Source organism: Drosophila erecta, unplaced genomic scaffold (assembly GCF_003286155.1).
Source record: "Drosophila erecta strain 14021-0224.00,06,07 unplaced genomic scaffold, DereRS2 tig00000000-arrow-pilon, whole genome shotgun sequence".
In the NCBI taxonomy this organism is placed as follows: domain Eukaryota; kingdom Metazoa; phylum Arthropoda; class Insecta; order Diptera; family Drosophilidae; genus Drosophila; species Drosophila erecta.
This window is the reverse complement of record NW_020825194.1, coordinates 20,457,235-20,473,062: the sequence shown is the minus strand read 5'-3', so window position 1 is coordinate 20,473,062 and position 15,828 is coordinate 20,457,235. Positions and strand designations below refer to the sequence as shown.

The following is a 15,828-nucleotide window of genomic DNA, read 5'->3' as shown; positions in this document are numbered from 1 at the left end:
TTAGTCGTTTTATATCAGTGAAAAAGTTTATTTCTAAATTTGGCCTTAAGTCAAGAGGAGTCCTCCGATCGCAGAACCGATGCAAAAGTTAATTTCATGTCACAGAAGCTGCTTACATCCAAAACTCAAGCGGATCTCCTCTCAATGCGATGGACATTTGGAAGTAAGAGACTCCTGTGAGTTATCCCCGCTGTCAGGCACACAGCTCCACCAACTGCAATGCGAGTACTCGGAGCGGATGAGCATTGGCTCCATCTAATAGGTGATGCCAGTGAGCTCCAGCCACCTGAAGATGAAGCACTCCTTGAACAACTGCGGTCGCTGCTACATGCGCTGGATAACGCATCCCTTGAAGGAGTTGAGCCTGGCGTCGATTTCGCCCTCCTCCAGCTCGTTGAAGGCATAGATGTCCTGGTAGCAGGATGGCGAGATGCACTGCCGGATGCAGTTGATCTTCGCCACGCCCACGGGACTGAGGCTGATGCACTGGGCGTGCTGGTCGCAGGTCACCTCCAGTTCGTGGTAAGTTATTTCCTGCTTGTTTCAAAATGGTTGTTTCAAGAAAAATCAATAGGTTCGCGCACTCACATTCTTGCTGGTCTCCTTGTACGCGTACTCGGGAAAATTAAACGTCGCCGCCTTCGGAAACAGCTTTCCATTCAGTCCGTGGATCTCCTTGTAGCCATGGGCGAGGTTAAACAGAGTTAGTGAGCAGACAACGACAAAGATCGCAGGACGCGTCATTATTCCTTCACTTTTATTATCCTTTTCGAAGCCAGCTGTTCGCCAGGGCTGAAAGACTGCAGTCTGTGCCAGACATAGGTGGCGCTCCTGGAAGCGCTGTAGAATCGCTTGTAAAATATGTGTAATTATATGTAGAGATACACGAATTTCAATTCAATTCAAAAGAGAAAAAAAGAAATGGTTTAAAAGAAAAATTTTGAAAAAGTCTTCTCCAAAAAAAAATCAACAAAATATTTGTAATTTTGTCTGACTTACACACCTTGTAATTAACGATTTGAATAGCTGATTTACATATGCAACAACACCTCTTTAATGCAATGTGCTCTAAGCTTTTCAAGTTTATGGACATGGCAGGACTTGGCGGGACATGTCGGGCCATGAGGGGACATGCCGGGACATGGCGAGACTTGCAAGGGTATGCCAGATTCGTTAAAGGTATGCAACAGGTAGAAGGAAGCGTTTCCGACCCTCCAAAGTATATATGATCTTGTCAGTCTATCTGTCCGTCTGTATGAAAGTCGAGATCTCGAAAAGTGACTCTAGTGACGCCTTTTTATTTTTTTTTCCACTTTCTATCGATTTTAATCGAAAAAATGGAAACTACAGGATACACATTCTCTTTTCTTCAACATCAATATACAGTATTTTAATACATTTAAAATAGTTTTACAATTATTTGCATATAACAAAACAGTACTTTTGAACATTTAGAGATTTAATCTGTAGATGCCAACATTTAATATCAAGTACTGAGAAACCACCTAGGTGTTATCCAGGGACAAGCTCTTTTCCGTAAGCAATACTTTTCTTAGCTACAACTGCATACCTTAGGAACGAAAACTTAATTATGACAAGATAACGTAAACAAACTTATGGCTGTTAAATATCATTAATTGTGGGATGCTAACAATACTGCAACAGATAGCAAATCAAGGAGAGAGCGTAAACTAATAGTACACGTATATATCATATATCACAACGGAGTGGGAAGAGGTGTGCTCACAATACCCAGGTTCGGTTCAAACATAATCCTCGCTGTTCTTCAGCATCTTCTGCGTCTCAGCGCCCATTACAGTCTGCATTTTGCATGTGAGTGAACTGTGCCGCTGGATGGAGCCGTGGATTGTGAATCTGGTGGTGGCTTGTCCGGAAAGGCTGTCCTTGTACTTCAAGGCGCTCTGCCGGCACAGGCCCAGTCTGCAAGGAACCCAGTTCGTATAAAGTAAATCTCGTCCGCAGAATAAGCGTTTTTCTCTTACTTGGACAACAAGGTGAACAGATCCTGGCGATACTGGGACGTCAATATGGCATACAGGTAGGGATCCGCACAGGAATTCAAGGGGTAGAAGAATACTAGCAATATTTTCGACTTGGTAACATTAATCAGTGGGTATCCGGCCAACGCGGTGAGTCCGAAGAAGGCAATAGGCGACCAGCACGCAAAGTTAGTAAAGACCTTGAAGGAGTTATGGATTATTGTAATGGGTAACGCAGTTTTCTTGATGAAAGCTGTTTGTCAAGTGTACTCACCAAAAGGGCCATCTTCTTGGCAACGCTCAGCTCGCCCGGATTGTTCTGGTGGGCCTGGCGTGTCTCGCGACCCAGAGAAAGATAGATCTGGGCATAGCACACGGCTATGATGGAGAAGGCCACTCCGTTGCAGCCCAGAATGGCAATCAGGTACACGGTGTCGTATACATCGCGGTTTTCCATCGGAAGGCAGATGCTGCAATGAGCAAGGCGAGCATTTTAAACCACAGCATTACAACATTCGGGGGGCAGGGCATGGCATGTTTACTTGCTCACCTCGTCGACGAATAATTACTTATGCCAAACAGGGGCAGCGAGGACATAAGCATGGAGTAGATCCACCCGCCCAGCATGATGAGCGCAGCAGGGCGCAACTTGATGCGATGGTTCAGGTACATGGCCTGCGTGATGGCCAGCCAGCGCTCGATGGTAATCACGGTCAGCGTGAACACCGACAAATGACTGGCGAACACGGTGAGAAAGCCGGCTACTTTGCAGCCAAGCCCTGGGGAAAATGGAGAAGACAGTGTTTTCACTAAATCCGCGCTGCAGCCGCAAATCAGGTGCACCCACCGTACTGCCAGTCGTAGGCGAAATTGAAGTACTCCCCCATGGAATGCGCATCGATGCAGGCCACCAGCAGCAGATAGAGGCCCAAGCAGAGGTCGGCGAAGGCCAGGTGGCACATCAGAAATCGCGGCACTGGCGTCGATTCGGGCCTGGAAGGAATGCAAGGGATTATAGGCACCTTAACACAAGAAGGGAAATTTTAAATATTCAAAGGTTAAGACCTGGTGAAGGTTAAAACCCTCTCAAGGTAAGCCTGAGCTGGAAATTGTGCTTGAAATGGGAACTCTACCGCAGTTTTTGCAAGTGCCTTTTGCCAATGGGACTTGACGACTTACCTAATCGATAGTATTACTGTCAGCACAGCCACATTGCCCACCACGGCCAGGGCAACCACTATCCAGACGGAAATACGAAGCCATTGATAGCCCATTACATCCTCGCAAGGATTAAGATCATTGGGCATGGGATAGCATTCGATATTGGGTTTTCTGCAGGGGGTGAAATCTGTTTTAGTACCGGGTAATGGCAATTTAAAAGTGCCGCCTCACCTGAAAGTAAAATTGCCGCAAAGCTCGGCCGACGAGTCATCCTCTGGGTTCAGGACGATCTTTTCGTGAAAAGTGCCCTTGTTCATGGTGTCATCGGCCATGTAATCGGGGGAAACGAACGTGATGGGGGTTATATCTGTTGCGGAGTCGTCGGTGCCACTGAAAGTACCGAAATCTTCTGGCATACTTAACGAACTGTCCAAGGTTGACCTCTCCTGCCGGGATCCGGATTCGCTTTTGCACTGCTTCCGCCACTTCTCAATCTCCAGCATTCGCTGGGCATGTCGCTGGGGATCGTGCCGAGATGGGAACTGAAAGGCGCAGCAGTGGAAGGAGTGGGTGAGATAGGCCCTCTGCAGGTTCTATAAAAATAAGAACTTTGAGCACATATACTTTGGTAGCAAGTGGCTGTTACTCACCCGGAAATTGTAGATGGATGGTATGGTCTTCAAAGTGTGGGTGTTCTGAATGTACAATGCCTCAATGTTCTGCAGTCCAGCTGAAGGAAGGCCAACTAGCGAAGTGCTGGAGAGATCGCTGTGGAGATACATATACAAGAGGTTAAGATCTATGGATGCAACAAACACCAAGTGCCTGGCTTACAGTTCAGCTATGTCTATGATGCCATCGAATGCGTTGGGGTGCATCATTTTGAGCCTTTTGTTTTCCTTCAGCGACCTGAAAAGACACGTATTTAGTCGCTATTGCCAATCTCAAGTCGACCTGAACTTGCAGTTTGGCTATCTTGGAGCCGAAGAAAGCGGAGTCATCAACGTAGCTTATTTCATTGTTTGCCAAAATTCTGCAAAGATTAGAGCCCCTCAGAGATTACTCAAATGTGTTGCCATAAACCATTTATACGTACAATTGGGCAGTCTTTACTTTTATGGATTTACTGTCTATCCGAGTGATTTGATTGTTATCGAGATCTCTGCGGCAAGGATAGGAAACATATTAGTAATGCAAGGCGAGGTGGCTGTGTGCTCTACTCACATCATTTGCAGAATATTATGAGGTGGCAGGTGGCCCAAGTCGGGAACTCTGGTGAGTCCGCTGTTTATTATGCGTCTGCGGGAGAAAAGTGCCTTACTAATGTTAGAATGTGGAACAGCAGGAGCACACCCAGATCCTGGCTGAGCTCTTGCCCGCATGATTATTAAATTTGTGTGTAATACAAGCTGAGAGTAAATAGTTCTTAACCGTGAAAATGCTTTTGTATTTTGCTTCTCGCGCAGAGCAATTAGGGCCGAATATTTATGTTGCTCTATTATGTTTCACTGCATGATGGACAAAGGAAGTTTTCGACCATGTTTATGCAGTTTGCCATGTTTCTATGATTTTTGCCAGAATGCGTCGGGTAATACTCGACATAGCAGACAATTAAAAACTGCGAGGAAAGCGCACAAATCCGGTTGGATGGGCATTAAGTGCTATTTTTACCGATGACAACATATTCCCTTTCCATCACACAGCTGTGCGTGCTTATTGACTTGGGCGCCACCCAAGCCCATCAATGCCCAACACAGATGGGGCATCTAAATCTAGATTTGGACTCACATAATTTCCACGGTGTCCGAAATGCCAAGGAATACGTCCTTCGAGAGGAAGGTCAGCTTGGGTGCGTTGGTGATGTAGCTGAAAGGATAAGCACGCACATGTGGTAATAAGGGACTCCTTGGGCTGAAGTCGCCACTTAAAATCAAGCCTTACATTGTTCGCAGTAGAGTTAAATTAGCAAAAGCGCCATCCTGTATCAGTTCCAGCTGCAGGCAGTCGGTGAAGGCCCTGCGAAGCCAAAGGACAGTTAGTATAGGCATAGGATGGGGGCAAAGGATACGTCTATCCCAATATAACTCACACATCCAGCAGTGTGGGCCCGTAGACCTTCAGCCCCGTGTGCCGTAGGCGTGGCAGCCCCGCCGATGCAATAGTTAGGCGCTGGATGGGCAGCTTCAGGGTCTGCGGCACGCGGTTCAGTCCGTCGCCCTCGCAGCGGCACTCCACCTCTTCCACCTGCGGAAATAGTGGCTTTAATGCAGCTGCGTGGGAGTCTTGCAGTTGCGAACGCGGTAAATAATATGCCATGCAGTGCTAACCTCATTTTACCCACATCTTCTAAATATAAAAACGCAGGCCTTGCACTTACAACGAGCTCCTATCGATGGCCACCCGTTGGCATTGTGGCATCTTGAACTTTGGCAGTTATTAATAAAGTTAGTGGGTAACCTAATTTCATGGGAGTCGAAATCACTTCAATCAATCTAAAACTCAATGAACGCCGGGCAAAATGAGGGCTTCGACTATTTCAATTAACTGGCACCCCCATATGCGAAGCCGAACTTGATTGCCTTAAAGTTGTTACGGACACTCGACTAAAACAGGAGCCATCGGTCGCCCCCTACTTTCGCTGTTTACTTAACCTTCAAGTACTGCAGTTGACTTTGGAGGCCAGTGCGCTGCTGGCCCAGCTGGTAAACATATAGAATTAAGTAGAAAGTGGGTGTCTATCAGTCACTTACTTGATTACTTGCATTCCAGCAACAACACTTCCAGGCGGACGGGGGCATCGCCTCCGCCTGGGGCGTGTCCGTCGATTGACCCAGCGACACGGTCGTGGGATTGGGATTGGGGTAGACATCGAATCCGTGGTGGATGTCGTGACAGCTGCTGGCACTCATGGCGTATACGCAATGCCGGCCACTCAGCGACGTTAGCAGCAGATGGTGGAGGAGCAGACGGCACTGGAACTCGAATGACAGACACTTCAGACCCTTCTTTGAGCGGCAAGTGGTGTCCCTCCGCTGGGTCTGGGTCTGGGATGGGGGCAGGCTTGGGTGCTTTTCCATGGCTCTCTCTCTGGTTTCCGCCCACCGATCCTAAGTACATAACGTGCGGCGCATTTCCTCTGCAAATAGCCGTATCCGTTTTTTTCGCAGTCTCACTTCTAATTAGTTTGGGATGCGCTTCTGCATCTTGCAGCCGTAGCCTGTTGGAAACAAAATGGAGCCGCAGCAGGTTCAGTAAGTGCCGAATGAAGCCATCAAGCTGCCCGTTCGCTTGGCAAACGATAAAGTTAAATAGCATCGAGCAAATAATCCACTGCCATCCCTGCTGATCCGCAGATATTTGGCGAGTCGCGAATTGGACGGTCACGTTGTGAGGCGCGGACGCGTGTTTGATTGATTTTCAAAACCGTACAAAAGCCAGCGACAAATCGAGTAAATCGAAATCAGTTGGGAGCAGCCCCCCGGCAAATTTCTTGGGCAATCAGTGCGCGGCCGAAAGACCACGCAGTTACAGTGAAGCCCATGACAAGGAAACAAGTCGAGAGGACACTGACTTGGCAGGCAAACAGGAGAAAAGCAAATATCGAGTGGAGTTTGTTAATTAACATATGCTGCCGCGGGCATAAAGCTCATTTTTAACCCATGGCATTATTGTCTAAAAATAAAACAGTGTCTGTAAACATTTCGTGTCACGTTTTCAGGGTCTATAAAATTTCATTTCGATCACCCCCACCAGCCATGGCGTTTTATGGCTCTGTTTGTGCTTAATTTTAGTTCTCGCCAGCTAATTGAAACATTCAGTTTCGCTTAATTAGAGCTGCCATAAGCCCAGATTGGTTGGCAGCTCGGTTTTCGGCAGATATGTACAGACATATACTCGCATCCCATACAGGCCCAGAGTCACAACTATTTCTGTTTGAATTTCGCCCACTTATCAGAGACCTCAAAGAATGCCGACAGGTGTGCGCCATGTTTCAACCTCTTAATTAGCTAATATTTGTTCTGGCATGTGCTCCAGCTAGCAGCTAGCTTTACGGCGGCGATCTCTCGCCCGGAGTGCACAATCTGGCTCTATCTCCGGCCCTCCGAGGGAGAATTCCGGCAGTTAATTAGCACTTACGGCTGGGCGAGGACGACCTCCGGCGGAATGCGAAAGTTACCGTGAACCTGTGCCGGAGTCGGAATTCAATGGCAATCGTTGGCCGTGAAGGTGGCAACAGATTTTCCAATGACATGCAAAACATCACGAAAATCCAAATAGGTGACGCAAACGGTTTACAAAACGATTATAAAAATCATTTGAGTATACAAAATCCATCGTTGGGCTGACTTAAATCAATTATTTACACAATATTTTGCTTGATTGGCAGCTCTGGCTGATTATTTGCATTCGAATCCACACCGAATAGTTAGCAGCATAGCAGCATTCAATTGGATTAAATCTAGTTTGACGCACCAGCAGTTTTGCATTCCATTTGACTAATTTTCCCTTGAATGGTGGACATCAAGTTGGAGTAATTAGGGCAGGCAGTCACGATTAAGTGGGAGGAACCCAGAAGATTCTGGTCCAGTGAACGCGAACGCAACTCCCATGTCCGCACCCTAAAAAGTAGTTATGGTGTCGTTTCTAACGAATTATTGTTAATTGCCGCATTAGCAACATGGTAGAACAAGTCAGTTCGAATTTATCAGGCGCAAAGCGCAATATTGTTCACATAAATCGAATTAGAAGGTTATAGTTCACTGGCCAACAAAGCTCTGCTTTCGGTAAATGTTATTTTTCATGTAATTGCCTGATATTCCCACAAGTTCCTATGCATTTTTCAAGAGCAAAGGGAAAGTAGAGACGCATTCATTTTATAAATCGAATTAGCTTTGGCTGGCCGCAAAAACTCTTGTGTTGCTAAGTGCATTTTAATTTGTTTTAAATTGTATTTTGTGTGTTTAGACAGCGCAGTGCCTGTGCATACAGTCAAAGACACAAAGAAATCTCTCTGAATTTCAGAGTCTATTAGCACTGACATCACAAAATCAGTCCGTTTCAATAAAATCTCAGATCACCTCACAAACGAATAGGCAGCCTGCACATTTTCAGGAGAACTCTAGCAACACCATTAGGGCGATTACTTTTCGGATTACGGAATACAATTGGTGATTTGTTTCGCACCCGTGAGTTTAATTAGCAATTGGCGTACACAATCAGTACACAGACACATGGATTAGCTGTCCATGTTTATGGCTAAACGGCTAATCGACACTAAAATCAAGAGTCGATTTTGGGCGGAATAAAAATTGATAATTTTATGACCACACACACACACCAGTTCGTTTCCAGTTCGCTATCAAAGGATAGATCGTGGGATACATTTTTCCGACCATCACATGAGCGTATAAATTCAGAATTATAATGGGGTTTTCCGAAAGTTTTTTGGCCAAGCAATTGTTCAGTTCAGCACACGCACACCCGCTTTTTCTTTCCTCAAACAAACCGAGAAGGAAGGGACCGTTCTGGGCCAAGTTGCTCACCGGAACGGAACAGTCGAGGTCCAGCTATTTTCCAGTGTCCAGTCCAGTCTTCGGACGAACTGAAGTGTACCTGTTGCCAGGGATTACACCCAGGCCACAACCGGAAACCAGCGAGGCACGCACTGCTCCAAAAATCGGATGTGGGACGACGGGCGAACAGCCGAGGCACCGAGCGCGAACAACCGAGCAGCTCCAGCAGCTATGGCGGAATGAGAGCTCCAGCGCTGTCCGAGCGACGAGCAGCCAGCGACGAGCTGCCAGGGTACCACACACATCTGCCCCAGCTTTGCGTGTATTGTTGCCGTTGCGGTCGGTTCAGGTGAAAGCTTTCGCATTTGGACGCCCAGCACACACACTTGTTGAGCGCCCTTGTGGTCAGCGGCTTTGGGTCCTTAGGGGCACGTCTTTGGCCAATTGTCGCCTTGGGGGGCCTGCACAAAATTTTCACAGTGCGGAGCCAATTGCAGTGGTCTCTATAGTTTTTATGAAAATTACACAAATTTAGAAATATAAGTAAATGAAAAAACATGAAATAAATGCGCCATCCAAGCCCTGAATGCAAGTTTCATTGGACCAAGCGTTCTGTACAACACATTAAGGACATAATTACAATTATTAGTCTTGCACTAATGGAAAATACTTCAAATTAATTAGGTAGATGAATGAAAATGATACAACAAATATACAAGTATGCACTATGGGCGCCTTGAGCGAGAATGGGCTCACATATGATTATGCAAGTAGTTATTACTTAATTAAGTGGTCATCTAGTTCAGACTACATTTGTTCTTGATGTGTTGCAGGGCTCCGATGACATTTACATTTCAGACTCCATTCAGAGGCGAGAAGGCACTGCCCTAACTGCCAAAGCTAGTTGTGCAGTAAAGTGGAGAAATCATAGTTCCTAGCAACTCAAGCCGGCAGCTACAAAAGACCTACCAAATCCAAAACGAAAACCCTTTTTTCACTCCATTTCGATTCGAACTCCAGTCGGCCCAGGATGGATATGCACTACCAGTACAAGAAGGACCACTCGTTCGAAAAGCGCCGCAATGAGGGCGACAAGATTCGGCGCAAGTATCCGGACCGTGTGCCCGTGATCGTGGAGAAGGCGCCGAAGACCCGCTACGCGGAGCTGGACAAGAAGAAGTACCTGGTGCCCACCGACCTGACTGTGGGCCAGTTCTACTTCCTCATCCGCAAGCGGATCAACCTGCGTCCCGACGACGCCCTCTTCTTCTTCGTGAACAATGTGGTTCCTCCGACTTCGGCCACCATGGGAGCACTGTACCAGGAGCACTTCGACAAGGACTACTTCCTCTACATTTCCTATACCGATGAGAACGTCTACGGACGTCAGTAGGCACGGGTTTGCCCCGCGCAATCGCTTTGGCGGTCAGATGAGTTTCAATTGTCACTTTTTGCCAATGGCACTCACTCTCTCAATAAAGAATGACTGGTCCTAGCCAGCTAACCAGCAGCCAACGTCGTCATCATGGCACATGCTGGGCAAAATAATAATTATCGCAGTATGTGCTTCCCCCGCGTTGGAAGTGGGTGCATGGAATTCGCTAATCCCTTGCCCCTGTCTCGTCGATGCCTGAAAAGAACAACAATTAATTGAAGCGCTCGAAAAGCATTTAGTGAACTCACTGCTTCGGTTTAATTATAATTATATAATTCGATAGCTGAGATGGTTCGCCTAAGCTCACTAATTGGTGAAAACATTAGACATTAAACCAGTTTAATTCGGGCTAAAGTGTGCTCCAAACAAGTTGGTTTGCGTAGTGCTGAAAGGAAAACCAATTTGGTTGGACAAACATGTTGACAACGTGTCCATGGATTAGCGAAGGAAATTTTTATATCATAATTATGAGTTGATTTTATTCCGTCAGACTCCCACAACTTCCAAACCCTTTGAAATACAGCATTTGTTTATCATACTAATCAACGTGTGCCGTGTGCTCCGAAAATCTTCCAGATGTTATATGGGAAAAATAAATATAAATTAAATTCAAAATTGGAAAGTTCAATAAGCAAATTGACAATGTTCTAAAGAAGAAGTTAGTCAGCCGTCGAAAGAGATTACAAACTGCGTATATTTTCCGCAACTGATTAGTTCACACGACTTACGTAAAGATTGTAAAAATAGAAGCTCAAATAACGAATATCTAAGGTTACACAAGACTTCACAGATACATGTCGACACACTACTCACTGTAAAATCGAGCGGAATGGATATAGACATTTAATAATATTCTGTTATACATTTTAATTTGTCTCGAAATTTGCATATCATGTTATTTACAAATGCGAACATCTACTAATTGACTAGATAATCCAAAGCGATTCTACGTCTGAAACAAACATATCACTGAGGACGCATTCCACGTAGTGACGAAGCCCACCAGCAAAGTGTGCGAAGGTGACTACTATAAAAACACGAAGAAATGAAAATCTGCTGTAGTTGTCCGATCATAAAAAAGTTATTTTTCATTTTATGGTTTTTTTGGAAACGAGACTAATGATTTTGTATGTTTAATGCATATGTTTATATGCATAGCCTTTGAAATTCACTTTTGATATACAACGCAGTTCCTTAAAAATAGAAAACCGTTTGACTGTTATTAAGCAACAAAAACAACTTAATTTTAAATTCAGAACAACTAACCATTTTTGAAATGCTATTAAATGCTTTATATACTGCGTTAAACGTAAAAGATCAGTGTTCAGTTTTCACTCTAAGGTGCACTAATAAATGGCAAATGAATACATTTTACATATTGTATTTTCTAAAAATATAATTTTTCGTCACCAAAGGGGAATACTATTGTGTTGTATGTTGGAGTGCGATCATCACTAGTTTTTACCTCGTTGAGACGTGTATTTGCTTGGTAAATATTCACATACATACATCATAACAGTAACAGAGGCGCAAAACAAATTAGTCTATTGAATTAACAAATTAGTGAGATACCGAAATTAAATGACATCTTCTGGGCTATCTGGTATTTATATTTGTCACCCAATCTACAATGTAACACAACAAAATACAAAAAAGCCTTAAGAGGATGCGGGGAGAGCAAAAACATTCTTTGGAACAAAGAAATTTGAGCTTAATTAGCAATGAAAATCAGCTTAATCGGTCGGAGTTTTATTTTGGTTTCTGTGTTAAGCCGCAGTTACATAAGACGGGGATATACAATTCGGCGGAACATTCGCATATATGAAAACAGTTTAAAAAATCGATAAATAAGTTAAAAGTGGATTAAAAAAAAGTGGCTTAAGCACGCCATGCCTCCAAGTTAACAGAAGGCAGGTTGGAATCATCACAGCCAATCATCTGGTTACTATAAAAAAATGAGCAGGTCACTAAAGGAATCGCACAGCTCATTTTACACTGCACTGCACTTACCCCGGATGATCAGCACGTACGAATGCGGCCAATGGCACAGCTTGGAGCGTCAGGCGGTCGGAGTTGTCGCACAACAGGCGGGCCAACGTTACCTTGCGAATTTCCTGCAGCTGCAGAGGATTGAATGCACCAGGATTAATCCCATTGTCGTACTCATAGTAGTAGCGATCGCCCTGCTTGAAGCGTGCAAACTGATCGGCTATGATCTCAGCGAAGGTCACTCCCACTACACCACCCTCGACTGCATTCTCCAGCAGCCCACCCACCCACAGGTCAATGTCGTCGGGCGTGCGGTAAACGCGCGACAGCTTCTGGGCAATCTATTACATAAGAATTAGGTTACTACAGTCGAGCTATTGTTTAAGTACTCACTTCAATGGGAAACTGTTCGAAGCTATGCAGTTTGGGTGCTCCCATCAATTCCAAGTAATCGTTGTAGCTACGCAGTCCCTGGTCGCGGCCTCGCTGAATGTTAATGGCAGCTAGATCCAGGCCAAACGGATTGTCCCCGCGAAACAGAAAGCGACTGAGCTGCTCAAGGTAGAAGCGATTAGCAAACCACATGCATTTAGTTAATGAAGGTTAATCCCTACTCCCTGGCTGATTGAGCTGTCCACCTGCTGCATGGGTTGGCTGTATAGAGTGCGCAGCATGTCGTCGTAAAACTCGCGCTTACGCATCCGCGACGGATTAAACATCACATCTGGAATATTGACCACTTCATCGATACGACCATGCTCCTGGCGGATGTGGAACTTGCCATCGACACTTGAAGCAAAAATATAATTAAAACCGAATGTTCGTTTGCAGTAATCAAATACAAGTTACCTGGAGTGGCCCATGCGATAGGCAGCTCCCGAGAATTCGTTTGTGATGGCTGGATTCACATTAACATTGTAGTCATGAGCATAGCCTTGGTGCAGCGGCACCAGACGGAAACGCTTCATCTGCTGTGGTCCAATTATAATAGGCAAGAACTCGTTGTAGGTGATGTGCTGCAACTCGGCAATGACGATGCGACGAGCTTCCTGGAAGAGCGTTTCATCGCTGGCTGAAGGGTTTAATTCGTGGAGTGCGCCTGCTACACGATTGTGCTCCCGGGCCAGCAGAATTTGTAGGGTGATCAGGGATATGATCTGATTAGTTCGGCCATCTCCTAAAAATAGAAGCAAGTAGCACTGCATTAGCAAAATTGGAAGTGAGTGCAGTAAATATTCATTAACGTTGACTAAATTGTATTAAAATTTAGCTATGTGTGGAGATGATGAAATTTATAAGCAAGTAATTTCCTAATTTGGCTATTAATGCTGGCATAGTTTTACTCTGATTTACCCGAATGGAAACAGGACTTTCCGGCTTCCTCACTGGGACATGCCTTCTTGTCGTTTGTCAAGGGCAGCAGATCTCGCCCGAAATCATTCATCATTCGCAGACGGCCCCCACGGAAGGCTCTTAAAGAACGAGATGATTCATCGCTCGAGCCATAGACCGGCGAGGCATCCACAAAGTGTGTCACCTTGGTCAGCTGCTTGCCGTAACTGAGTTGGCAGTCGGGACTAGGCGCCAGAGACAATCTAACAAAGTTCAAACAACGCACTCCAAAAGCTGCGAAGAACTCATCATCCGGCTCAACGTGGATCGGCATGCAGGCAAAGTGGCTTTGCTGAGGACTGAGAGCTACTTTTCCCTCGGGGGAGCAGCATTGCACCAGGTTGCCATCCTCGAGACGAATTGAAGAAGTTTGTGAAATATCATGTGCCTGAAAAATTAATATGTTAAATTTCTTAGTTAGTTCATTGGTTTATTGGCTTTCATCTTTCCATCTGATTTTATGCATCGTCCACTATGGATGGTCTAATGTACTTGTTTACTTACCAAGACCTGTCCAAACTGCATCACCATGAGATTATACATAGGATGAGGACGATCAACGTCCGATAGTAGAGTTCTTGAGATCTTACGGGCGCCCAACAGTGGAGTGCCGTCAGAAGAGTGAGCACGTGGTGTCCAGATACCATCTTCATAGGCGGGGGGCAGCATGCGCTCCATCGGTTGACCAGCAGCACCCCACAGCGATCTCTGTGGTTCTGGATTATTGCATGTGCCATCCATGCTGCGATAAATAGACCGAATATTGCCGCAAATTGGAGGCGGCTGGCAATGGTGTGCCAATGGAGTCTCCGTGAACTTGATGGGCACATTGTTGGTGATGAAATCTTCTACGGGCACCTGCTCCTTCTTGCCAAACAACTGGGTGGTCATCACTTGTTCAATCGCACTGTTCGATATGGCGAAGTTGTGGAGGTCATCCTTGGCCGTGGAATGGAACACAAGGCCATGGGCAAAGTCGGGAAAGCCACGGCGCACCGGAATCTGCGCAATTCCATGCATCAAGTGCTCGAAATTGCGACGGGCCTCCTCCAAAACTGTGGGTGACAGAATGGTGGGAAATCCGGATCGGCGCTCCTTAGAAGAGGTCTGCGGCTTGGGAGCAGTGTGATTCTGTCCAGTTTCGCAGCAGTAACCGAATTTTCCAGCCGGCAGATCGCAAATCTGAGGCTTTTCATGGCTTTCCATGCGAACGTGAGCGGGACACTGTATTTGGGGCACGCATTTTATACCATCGCTGCAGGGAAGACATTTTTTCAGCAGGCCGCTGCTTGCTACACAGGAAGATAAAATGTGTACGAGCAATTTGTGTAAAAGAAATTTATTTGATTATTATATCAATATTATTGCTAAAAAAAAAAAAATTATAAATATAGTATAAAAACAACAGAAATGTATATTATTCTATATATATATATAGTTTATTTATTATCTATCTCAGTTTTAGTAATTTTCAGTGTAGTTCAGTGTAAAGCAATTAACCGTAACTTATATTCACAGAGAGCGGACAAGTACCGTTTCAGCCTTTACGCCATTTTGATATTGCCGATATAGTCAGTTTATATTACTAAACGTACTTAAATATGTAAATAATAAATAATATTCACCTTTTTCGGGTTTCTTAGAAGATTCAGTGGAAGTGCCCTCTGGAGCGGGGGTCAGCAAATCAGGAACTTCATCAAAACGATTTTGGCGTATAGAAAATGATGCCGCCTGCAACTCGCCAAATTGTGCCACAATTAGCAGCAACGAAATAAATAAAATGCGACTCATTATGCGTTTAATGAAACATTTGTTTGCTTTTACTTAAAAAAAAACCGGCAAGCTCAACCCAATCGTGTTAAATTGAACTTAAAATGCCGCCATTTTGCACTCGATACCAGGAATACTCGATATCATAGGAAGCGGTTTTCAATGTGCTGAATTATCATTGTGCTGTTAACGTTCCTAACATTTTACTGTTAAGCGCAACTTCTGTTATTGGTATTATGCGCAAGCAGTACAAATTTATATATCCAACATACATTAATTTCATTATTATTTGTTTCTTTGATGGAAAAAAAAAAAAATTAAAATTAAAAAAAACAAAACGAGCTACCAGAAGAATAAATGCATTATATTACTCAAATCATAAAAATTTAATTTTAAACTTTTTTAAGCATTTATTTGGTCTGAAAAAGCGGCTTATTCGAAATTTCCATAAATAAAAATCTGCATACTAGTAGTATACTACTAGTACTAGTATAAAAGTAATGAAGTTAAATAAATTTAAGCTATGAATGTTTTCATGATTCACAAGGGAGGTGGTGTAAAGGGCGAC

General features: G+C 44.7%; 4 protein-coding genes across 4 annotated transcripts; 1 reads left to right on the top strand and 3 right to left on the bottom strand.

Moving 5' to 3' along the window:
- LOC6552117 lies at positions 1 to 798 on the bottom strand. The gene is made up of 2 exons (XM_001979688.3): positions 589 to 798; positions 1 to 534 (listed from the first exon to the last, which is right to left on the bottom strand). Exons 1-2 carry the CDS (start codon positions 742 to 744, stop codon positions 325 to 327), a joined length of 366 nt encoding a protein of 121 aa, XP_001979724.1. The 5' UTR covers positions 745 to 798; the 3' UTR covers positions 1 to 324.
- A 626-nt stretch (positions 799 to 1,424) lies between these two features.
- On the bottom strand, positions 1,425 to 8,980 carry LOC6552118 (lutropin-choriogonadotropic hormone receptor). The gene is made up of 17 exons (XM_001979689.3): positions 8,705 to 8,980; positions 5,912 to 6,378; positions 5,251 to 5,405; positions 5,103 to 5,177; positions 4,950 to 5,027; positions 4,386 to 4,460; positions 4,258 to 4,323; positions 4,126 to 4,194; positions 3,996 to 4,070; positions 3,812 to 3,929; positions 3,393 to 3,754; positions 3,180 to 3,332; positions 2,848 to 2,993; positions 2,551 to 2,779; positions 2,275 to 2,470; positions 2,004 to 2,200; positions 1,425 to 1,941 (listed from the first exon to the last, which is right to left on the bottom strand). Exons 2-17 carry the CDS (start codon positions 6,236 to 6,238, stop codon positions 1,764 to 1,766), a joined length of 2,499 nt encoding a protein of 832 aa, XP_001979725.1. The 5' UTR covers positions 6,239 to 6,378; positions 8,705 to 8,980; the 3' UTR covers positions 1,425 to 1,763.
- Positions 8,981 to 9,563: 583 nt separating this feature from the next.
- LOC6552119 (gamma-aminobutyric acid receptor-associated protein) lies at positions 9,564 to 10,184 on the top strand. Its single transcript, XM_001979690.3, has one exon. The coding sequence runs from the start codon at positions 9,705 to 9,707 to the stop codon at positions 10,065 to 10,067; it is 363 nt and encodes a 120-aa protein (XP_001979726.1). The 5' UTR covers positions 9,564 to 9,704; the 3' UTR covers positions 10,068 to 10,184.
- Positions 10,185 to 11,823: 1,639 nt separating this feature from the next.
- Positions 11,824 to 15,456, bottom strand: LOC6552120 (chorion peroxidase). Its single transcript, XM_001979691.3, has 8 exons — positions 15,116 to 15,456; positions 13,995 to 14,782; positions 13,452 to 13,878; positions 12,948 to 13,275; positions 12,713 to 12,887; positions 12,492 to 12,650; positions 12,120 to 12,439; positions 11,824 to 12,054 (listed from the first exon to the last, which is right to left on the bottom strand). The coding sequence occupies exons 1-8, from the start codon at positions 15,279 to 15,281 to the stop codon at positions 11,988 to 11,990; spliced, it is 2,430 nt and encodes an 809-aa protein (XP_001979727.1). The 5' UTR covers positions 15,282 to 15,456; the 3' UTR covers positions 11,824 to 11,987.
- Positions 15,457 to 15,828: the final 372 nt, after the last annotated feature.

Bases quoted from the DNA above. Each gene is read 5' to 3' on its own strand.
- LOC6552119 (XM_001979690.3), top strand. From the start codon at position 9,705: ATGGATATGCACTACCAGTACAAGAAGGACCACTCGTTCGAAAAGCGC.
- LOC6552120 (XM_001979691.3), bottom strand. From the start codon at position 15,281: ATGAGTCGCATTTTATTTATTTCGTTGCTGCTAATTGTGGCACAATTT. The intron at 14,783-15,115 runs GTGAATATTATT...CTTCCTGTGTAG, and splicing joins TTCTAAGAAACCCGAAAAAG to CAAGCAGCGGCCTGCTGAAA. The intron at 12,888-12,947 runs GTAACTTGTATT...TTTTGCTTCAAG, and splicing joins TATCGCATGGGCCACTCCAG to TGTCGATGGCAAGTTCCACA.
- LOC6552117 (XM_001979688.3), bottom strand. From the start codon at position 744: ATGACGCGTCCTGCGATCTTTGTCGTTGTCTGCTCACTAACTCTGTTT. The intron at 535-588 runs GTGAGTGCGCGA...TGAAACAAGCAG, and splicing joins ACAAGGAGACCAGCAAGAAT to GAAATAACTTACCACGAACT.
- LOC6552118 (XM_001979689.3), bottom strand. From the start codon at position 6,238: ATGGAAAAGCACCCAAGCCTGCCCCCATCCCAGACCCAGACCCAGCGG. The intron at 4,071-4,125 runs GCAAGTTCAGGT...GTGTCTTTTCAG, and splicing joins GGCTCCAAGATAGCCAAACT to GTCGCTGAAGGAAAACAAAA. The intron at 3,930-3,995 runs GTAAGCCAGGCA...GTATCTCCACAG, and splicing joins ATCATAGACATAGCTGAACT to CGATCTCTCCAGCACTTCGC.